Here is a 9,949-nt window from a genome sequence, read left to right on the forward strand (position 1 = left end):
ACATCGAAGCCGCATCTGAATTTTCCCCATGTTTGTGGAGCACGAGCTGCATAAACCGCATATCGTACAGTCGTGAAAATTTGATAGATTGTTCACCGAGGTTGGCCTACCATTGATTCTTTTCCATCCGATCGCCTCTTTTTCGGGAGAGGTGTCCTATTGTGCACTAAAATTCCACGACACGATTCACAAATACGCATTGTTACATCCAATTGATGATCAAAGCCCCATGAATGTATTTTCTCTATGAGACTTGATGATAAATTACGTAAATTATTGCGGCTGCAATTGGGATTGTTTATGTTGGCACTACATTGCACCCTTTTAATAATCAATTCAGCAGATTTTTCCATTGTTGTATATATAAACACTTTTTCGTTTCAACAACTATGCAGCACTACACTTTCAACAACTATGCACTACAGCAACTATGAGCATTGTTGTGATATCACCAAACTTAAATATTAGATTTTGTCGGTAGAAACAGACTGCGGTGCTTTAAGTTTATACCTTATATCTCTCATGTGACTACCTGCGTTGTTATATAACTGCTATATAGCAGGTAACTTAACGATTATTTTAGGCATGCCTTAAATAATCGTTAAGTTACCTGCGCTATTATATGTATTCACTTGAGAGATGAGGTATAAATATATATGCATATTGCTTACTAATGGACACACCTAATACATAAAAATAAATGAATGATTATTTTTCTAATTAAATTAATCACAAATACATGAATTGAAATCTTTTCATGAATAAAACATACTAAGTGATTTTACCTTAGTTTACCTGTTGATTTGGAACAATTTGAGGGTGGTTTTATAGAAGTTGGATAGAGTGTATGCATATATTATAATACAATCCATCACAGGAAAGAACAAACCATGCTGAGATGGCTGTTCCTCATTAGAACGTTTTGTTCTGAACTCTTATTGGACGATTTGCAGGTAACTTCTCTGTACCCTTTTCAAATGTTAGGCTAGATTTCGCCCAGATTATCGAAAAGTATACCCATAAAGTTTAATCGAATTTTAATAAGGTTGTGCGCGTATTACTATTCGACTTTGAGTGAAACACGCTAAAAAAAAATTAACATGAAAAAGTTGTTGTTCGAACAACTTTTTTTCCTTAAAAGCGCCCACTTTGCGATGTATAAAGAAAAGTTAGGTAATTATATTGCCTTTCATGAGAAAAAATATCAAGCAAATCTGAGGGGTACCATTTTTGGGAAAATGACTTTTAATTTTTAAATATATTTTTTTAGAGTGTAGAAACCGATTTTTTATTTTATTTAAATTTTTTTATAAAATTTCAGATTATTTGCTAAAAGTTCGCCATACATCACTTTTTTGTAGGGCTTGTCATTTTTAAGCTATATCGATTTGAAAAAAAAATCGACAAAAAACTTTGACCCTTATCAAATGTTAGGCGAGATAAATTTTGAAAAAAATAAGTACGCAAAGTTGCTTAAAATTGCTAAGTCTCCACACCCACAAAGTTCCATAAGGTTCTGAGATGGTGCTGCCAACCACTGGATGAGTTGGCGTGAAATCCGTCATATGTATAAAAAAGTTCATGAAAAATGCATATCTTTGGAATTTTAAAAACTATGGTAAAGTGTCATAAACCGTAGAACAATAACTTTTGTTCAAATTTTTGAACTTTTTATTGGTACACTTTTGTATAGCATTTTTTCACAACAAATGGTTAAAAATTACATCAGCAGTGCCGGTGGTCTAGTGGTAATCGTGATTGCTTCTCACCCAAGCAGGCCTGAGTTGAATCCGAGTCGGTGCCGCTGGGATGTTCTGAGGCATAATATCTCTGATCACGCCTTTCTTCGGAAGGGAAGTGTGTTACTTACCTTGTGAAGAGCTGGTCCAAAAGTAAGTGGAGAGTTGCCCGTGTGTGTTTATGTAGCGTTGCCATTGGCGAATCAAAGCAAAGCTAAAACTGGTTATGCGACATCTACACACTTAAAACAGCCGAGTAGTTCTGCAATTTATTTTGCTGAAATTCAGTAAAACAATTACCGAGACTCAGCTAACAAATATCATTTTACTGAGATATCAGCTAACAAACAGATATTTTGCAGATATATCAGCAAAAGTAAATGCCGAAGTAATCGGCTGTTGGAGATTTTACCGAGCTAGATTAAGTGTGTAGTTTTAAGATCCGCAAATACAAAAATGATTTTTTTTTCATTTGATTTGTTTTCCGTCGATCTTGTTTTCCGTGCTGAGCACCAATGCTACCGACGCCAGAGAGGCAGCTTCCACACCTGAACCCTGCCTATCGACCCAAATCGTCGATCCGAAGGAAGGCGTGATCAGAGATGTTATGCCTCAGAACATCCCGGTGGCGCCGACTGAGATTAAACCCAGACCTGCTGTAGTGAGAGTTAATCACGCTTACCATTAACTTCAGGAAAAATCTGTAGCTTTAAAGAAGTGATAAGAACTTCCAGTGAGCTAGGCGAATCTGTAAGGGAATCCTTAGCACTTAGATTTTTTGGCTGTTACGTGAACTTCATCATAGTTCAGAGAAGTACGTATCAGATATAAAAATAAAATGAAACATCAAAAAAGGTAATATTCCATTTAATTCCACTTAATTAATTTTGGTATCCTTGACAGATACGTCTTCATCAGTGTCATTCCCACTAAAGAACTTATCGAAACCTAACCCCCTTAAGTACTCATCCCCTAGGTAAAATGGTCAAGATCACAGGTATAAAATTGAAACTACAATGTGTGGAATAGGAACCTACCTAACTAAAAAACCAAAGATTTAAGTAAACTAAAGGAGAAAAATCGGTACAAATCTCTAATAAGGAAAAATCCCCAGAAGCATTCCGCTAACAAACCAATTTCATTACTTCATTATGATGGCTATCAAGCCTCCAGTATTGTTGTGGAAAGCCTCTACACTGCATTGAAGAGTATAGAGTCGATTTGTAAGATTCTTCAAAAGATCGCTCGTTAAGCACACATTTGTTGACACCATTTATCACATTTATACTTAGTAGCATCAGTTCAGTCAAATGTTCACCTGTAAAGGTTTGCTTCTAGGGCTCACGGTAAGTAAGTACAATCACTTATGGTGGCACATCACTGAGACTGATACAACATTAGTTGCACGTTTTGCTGTTGTCATTAGTTTTGCTATCGTTGTATGGTAATCAGGTACAATACGCCCCCTGAATGAAATGTGGCTATATTTTGAAAGTTTTCGCTTTAATTAACGGAACAATCACGTATAGAGATTAGTTTCGTTTAACGCACGCACACTAGCGGATGCATCGCCGTGTAAAGTTGTTTATTGTTTTCCTCTGACTAACCTGAAAAATGTATGAAATTATATAGATCTCTTAAAATGAGTTTGACAGCAATTTGTTAAGTATTTTCCTCTGATTTTCACTAACATGCTCTCACATATCGCACCAATACAACCGGACGTAAACATCTCTGTATCTGTTGCTTTGGAAACAAGGTTGCAAAGACTCATTTCAGCTAAAATAATGTTTTTCAGAATAATAAAACCAAAAGATGGTATGATGGCATGTTTTACTTGTAACTTAAAAGAAGAGGTTACAAAGTATGCGTTGGAAACATAAAACCTGTAAATTTTGCTTTCTATGAGTCACAATCAGCGATTTGCTGATCGCTGAGTGAGTGAGTGAGTGAGTGAGTGAGTTTGTGAAAAATCGCTGATTGTGACTCTCATGAAGTGAAATTAACAGGTTTAATATGTCAAACACATTCTTTGCAACCTCTTATTGTATCCTACCAATTCAAAATTTGATCATGGCATCTAATTATTTCATAATTTAGAAAAACATTGTTTTAGCTGAAATGAGTCTTTGCAACCTTGTTTGGAAATTATAAATATGCTGTAATAATTTTTTTTTTCAGTGACATCTTCTACATCCTAGGATTTTCAACTTTGCGGAGCAAAACGCATACATATATAATAAGCCCCCACAACAAAGGGGCAGTATACTCTATACTTAAATCATAGTATACCTCTCAACAAAGGTGTGACATGCCCCAGAGCGTCAATATTAGAGGTCTCATACTGTACAAAGATTGAATAAATATATTTTTAAATATGCTTCCCGAAATGACTTAAAATATTTCATCAAATGGATGCTTTTCATGATTTTGTTTTTATTATTGATTTGCGGCACTTGACAACTGCCAAACTTGCATAGTAGAGTGGTTCCATTGAATGATTGGATAGCCCATCAGTGTTGCATTCAGCTTTTTACGCTCGATCGCAATAAAAGTTGAATCACCCCTCTCTGACATACGACGATTACCTTTGGGGTAAGGACCAAGATGGCCATGATTGAAGAAAATTTTCTGCACTTTGACAGCGTAAGCAAAACAAATCTGATTTCAATTTTGGTTGAATTGATTTCGCGCATAATTTCACTTTTATCTTTATTCAGAAGTAGGCATCCTAATTTCTCAGATTCTGAAAAAAATGACTGTAAAGTGTTGCTTTACAAATGTTTGATCCGCCTTTTTCAACTGCTGACATAGATGAATCACCCCTGGGCGGAGTTATGGCGAGCGTAAAAATCTGGATTAATCATGGATTGGTAAAAATGCCTCGGTGGGGCGTTTTATACACTCCTACCCTACCTATACTATTTACTACAGTGTACAGTTTGCTGACTGAGGTTCCTATGTTAGGATGGCAGGGTATGTGCATGATAGTTTTGACTTGATCATGTCAGTTACTAATCTAACAGCGAACGGAACACTTGACGTGTTCGTGTGGGTACTTATCTAATGGTAGGTTAGATTCCGTGTCATGTGCGATTATAGTTTGAGAAGTCTGGTCGAACACTGTACTGATATGTAAACATCTGGTACTATGTTATTGAGCTTCGATGAAAGACACTCAAAAGACACTCTTGATGATATGTGAGACGCCATGAGAACAAATGTGGAAATTGTTGAATGAACCAGTTGCTGTTGCGGAAAGATTTCGAAGTGTAGTGAATCATTTTTTAAATAGTGTTTGTGAAATTGCGGTTGATTTTGTTACTCAATGAGGTGATGGCAAATATGCTTGCACGGAGAGAACAAGGACAACTAGGTTTCAATTGATACCGCTCTCGGAAGCTGAGCATGAAAAGGCAACGCAGGTGCAGTGTGTGAAGGTGTTTGTAAGGCGGCCCACACACAATCTGACCAGTCGTATGAACGAGTATGTTCTACAAAGCGATACGAACTTTTTTAGCTGTCTGATCTTTTTAAAAAGTTCTCTTATCATTTAAAAAAGTCCTATCGAACAATTTTTCAAGAGGGATACTTTTCAAATGATCATCTTCATTGCGACTACTTTCCATGTCTCGATATTGAAGGGACCGTCGAGATAGGGAGTGATCGACAATCAGAGCAATAATTTATTGGCCTACAAGATTCGATTTTAGAAGCACTTGGGGTTCAAAAAGTTTATTTGTTTATCCCGTATCCAAAGTAAATTTCGATGGCTTACTTGAAACACTGGGAAAATAAGAGAACTAAATTTTTTCATCGACATATGGAGAGTGCTCATGAATAGTTCACTATTTTGCCATAAACAGAGCATAAAAAACGGGCGAATTTGGGCAGATTTGGACCTGTTTCATACGACCGGAAGGTGTATGCTGGCCACAAATGCCTTGCCAAATTGATATATCTTTGATGTGAATTTCGTGAATAAACACGAGGAGGATTGATTATAGCAAAATCTTGTCATATACAATCGTCTTAGTTCATTTTAGTAAACAAACTAACACTTCTTCCATGTGATGGCGCTGGTAGTGGGAGTTATAGTTCTGGTTGGCTGGATTGTCAGGAAATTGGTAATCGCTCTGTTGTGTAGAAGTGGTAAGCAGGGTTGCTTCCACTCATTTGCTATAAAAAAATGGTTTTCGGAATTTTGGAATCATTAGATGTTATAATTATATTTTGTACTGGTTAGATACAAGAAGAGGTTGAAAGGCAAGTGTTTGACACATGAATTCTGTCAAATTTGCTGTCAGATAGTCACAATCAGCGATTTTACGACTCGTGAGCGCTTACTCTGAGTTAACGCTCACGAATCATAAAATCGCTGATTGTGACGCTCTGACAGCAAAATTGACAGGTCAAATGTGTCAAATACTTGCCTCTCAACCTGTTCTTGTATCTGAAATGCACAAAATATCATTACAACATCTAATGATTTAAAAATTTCGAAAATCATGTTTTTGATAGCAAGTGAGTGGAAGCAACCCTGGTGGTAAGAAGCGTAAAACTGAATAAATGAGTGTTTTTTCTTCTATTTAATACTAATTGTTTGAGATAGTCACTATAAATAATAAGGTCCGTAGCAGGGTAACTTCCACTCACTTGCTATAAAAATATGTTTTTCGAAAATATGAGATCATGGTATAGTGTAATGCTTCTTAGTACTTGTAAGTTACAAGCAGAGGTCATGAAAAGTGTATTTGACACATAAAATCTGTCAATATTGCTTTCAGTGCGTCACAATCAGCGATTTTACGACTCGTGAGCGCTCACTCTGAGTGAACGCTCACGAATCATAAGATCGCTAATTGTGACGCTCTCAAAGTGAAATTAACAGGTTTTATGAGTCAAACACATACTTTACTACCTCTTCTTGTTACTTATAAGTACAACATAGCATTATTGCATCTAATGATTGCATAATTCCGAATAATATTTTTTATAGCAAGTGAGTGGAAGCAACCCTGGTCCGTAGCGATCATCTTGGTTTACGCGGTGGCTGTTCAATGCAAAGTTAATGAGTCCTTTTTTGAAAAGTTCCGCTATAAGTGACGGATTGAATGGTTTAGACTTGTGATATAAGTGAGCTGATGAGCTACGATTTCTAAAAAAATGAACCGCGGGTCATAAGCTCACTTGAGTCAATCGGGTCTTTAAAACAGCTCGGGAGCGGATCGCCCATCTCTAATACTAAGACATGCACTAAACAAAGGACACGGACATATCACAAAACAACTATGTGGATGGACGGTTTTAGCACAGACAAACAGACATAACACATTGAATATTTTTCACAGTAAAATATCGTCGCTAAAACACTACCACCATCTGTTGAGTACACTGTCATGGTCAATGCGCTCAACAGATGGCGCTAGTGTGTAAACATCAAACGCAAGAAAATTGACTATGTGTGTCACATTCGGTGTTACTACCAAATAATATCAATTTAAATTGACCATTAAATGCGTGTTTGATGAACAACATGCGAGAGTTAACTCTGTTTCTCTGTGGTTTTATTCTCAATCTTACAACGTCAATGTTTCTTTCAGATCCCAAAACTCTTCCCCCTCCTGCTTCTGTGTGCCCTATCATGGCACCACTCGCATTCGTCCCGCATCCTTGCGGTGTTCGTATTCCCTGGCCGCAGCCACTGGATGATGATCGATGCCATACTGAATGGATTGCTGGACCGGGGCCATCATATCACTGCCATTGCCAACTATCCACTCTCTCGGCAGCACGAAAATTACACCGATCTTCGGGTGGCACCGATTTATGATTTTTGGAAAAACTCCGTCAAAGTTGAGTCGTTGTACGATTTGACGGACATATCCATTCATCGGATGTTGATGGACTTCCTGTTCAGTTTGGGACTGGAGACGGCACAGTACGGTTTCACGAGGGAGAACGTGCAGGAGTTCATTCGGACGGATGAGAGCCACTTTGATTTGATTTTGGCCGAACAGTTCTACCAGGAGGCGTATTTGATGTTTGCTCACAAGTATAAGGCTCCGATTGTGACTGTTGGTGAGTTGAGCGCTTGAACCAGGAATTTTGGAAACTCATATTCTTGTGTAATTCTAGGAACCTTCGGGTTCGCTCACTACATGGGACCAATGATGGGAATGATGAACATGTACTCGCACGTTCCACACGAGTTTTTGCCGCTCATGGACAAGATGACCTTCCCGCAGAGGATCTACAATACTGCCGTGTCGATGTACGAGCAAACGTTGAGAGCTTTCTATTACCTTCCGAAGCAGGAAGCAATGGCGCAGCAGAACTTTGGACATTTGAAGGGACCACTTCCGAAGGTTACCGATCTTGAACGACAGGTTTCAGTTGTTCTATTGAACAGTTATTATCCTCTGACGACGGCACGTGCCCGGGTTCCCGGAATGATTCAGGTTGGTGGACTGCACATTAAGGAACCCAAGCTTTTGCCGGCGGATTTGCAGAAATTCTTGGATGGAGCCAAGGAAGGAGCAATCTATTTCAGTTTGGGAACGAACTTGAAGAGTTCCGATATGCCAAGGGATAAGCTGAATGCCATCCTGAACGTGTTCCGATCGATGAAGCAGCGAATTGTGTGGAAGTTCGAAGACGAGTCTGTCAAGGACCTTCCCAGCAATGTGCTGATCAAATCTTGGATGCCACAGAATGACATCCTAGCTCATCCGAATGTGAAGGTTTTCATAACTCACGGAGGTCTGTTGGGTACCCAGGAGGGTGTTCACCGGGCAGTCCCCATGCTGGGTATTCCGATCTACGCTGATCAGCATCTGAACATGAACAAGGCCGTACTGGGCGGTTATGCGGTCAAGTTGTTCTTCCCGAATGTCACCGAGACTTCGTTCCGATGGGCACTGGAGGAGTTACTGCACAAGCCGGAGTACAAGAAGAACATGGATAGGGTATCGGAGGTGTTTAGGGATCGCCCGGTTCCTGCTCTGGACGAAGCGGTGTACTGGGTGGAGTACGTGATTCGGCATAAGGGGGCGCCGCAGCTACGATCTGCAGGCTTGGATCTGCCGTGGATCAGTTTCGCTCTCTTGGATGTGATGGCGCTGGCAGTGGGAGTTTTAGTTCTGGTTGGCTGGATTGTCAGGAGATTGGTTATCGCTCTGTTGCGTAGAAGTAGTAAGAAGCGTAAAACTGAATAAATGAGTGTTTTTTCTTCTTCTCTTTAATACTATATGTTTAAGATAGTCACTAGAGTCAAACTAATTAATACGGATGGCATCACATGATGATGCTGAAGAAGTTTATTTTTTGCAAATTTATGACATTAATTCAATTTATTGTGAATGAGCAGAACATCAACTTTCAAACAATCACACAATTTCAGCTAGCTGTTAACTTGAAAGTGACCTTATTTTCTAAACTGGTACTCTCTACAGGGTGCGTGACGAATTTTTGCAGTAAATTTCAAATAGTAATTTCTCATGCTTGTGCATCATGATTTAGATATATTTGGCAGCACTGGATAGCTTATACTGTTAGGTGTAAGATTTAAACAAACAATGTTGAGTAAACGTAAAGATGTCGAAACAAGAGAGCAATCTGTCAGCCGTTTTTTACCGAAATAATTCGGTCGGTAAATGTGTCTAAAAGAACAGTGTATAATATTAAAAAAGGCTTGGGAAAGTGATAAGACGGAGCACCTGCTCATACTGCTAATAAAGCACAGAAATGGCTTACGGAAAATATTTCGTAAATTTGGGAGGAAGAAATTTGGCCCCCAAGCAGTCCCGATATCAATCCGTTGGATTATTTTGTATAGGGCGTCGTCCAACGGGATACCAATAAAACCCCTCACACCACACTTAAGTCGCTAAAAGCTAAAATCAAGGCAGTGATGACATCTATGGATCGAAACATTTTAAAACGTGCATACTGCAGTTTCCGGAAGCGTCTAACTACAGTCGTCGAAAGGGAAGGCAATTTTTTTGAATAAATTTACTTACAACTTCCATATGTTGCGAAAGAAAATAAATCGCACAAAATTCATTGCTAGAATAACTAACTGGTGTATTTTTTCTCAAATATGCCATTTACTGCAAAAATTCGTCACGCACCCTGTAGATATGAATTCTACAATATTTTTTTTTCCCTTTGGTTTGTTTTTTTCCGTCGATCTTGTTTTCCGTGCTGAG

General features: G+C 38.6%; 1 protein-coding gene across 1 annotated transcript; it reads left to right on the forward strand.

Annotated features, from left to right (window-relative positions):
- Positions 1-4,744: 4,744 nt before the first annotated feature.
- Positions 4,745-9,344, forward strand: LOC135705063 (UDP-glycosyltransferase UGT5-like). Its single transcript, XM_065226626.1, has 3 exons — positions 4,745-4,808; positions 7,343-7,820; positions 7,878-9,344. Exons 1-3 carry the CDS (start codon positions 4,806-4,808, stop codon positions 8,954-8,956), a joined length of 1,560 nt encoding a protein of 519 aa, XP_065082698.1. The 5' UTR covers positions 4,745-4,805; the 3' UTR covers positions 8,957-9,344.
- Positions 9,345-9,949: the final 605 nt, after the last annotated feature.

This window comes from Ochlerotatus camptorhynchus, unplaced genomic scaffold (assembly GCF_037179485.1).
Source record: "Ochlerotatus camptorhynchus isolate MF236.1 unplaced genomic scaffold, CSIRO-AGI_Acam_v1.1 ptg000257l, whole genome shotgun sequence".
Taxonomy (NCBI): domain Eukaryota; kingdom Metazoa; phylum Arthropoda; class Insecta; order Diptera; family Culicidae; genus Ochlerotatus; species Ochlerotatus camptorhynchus.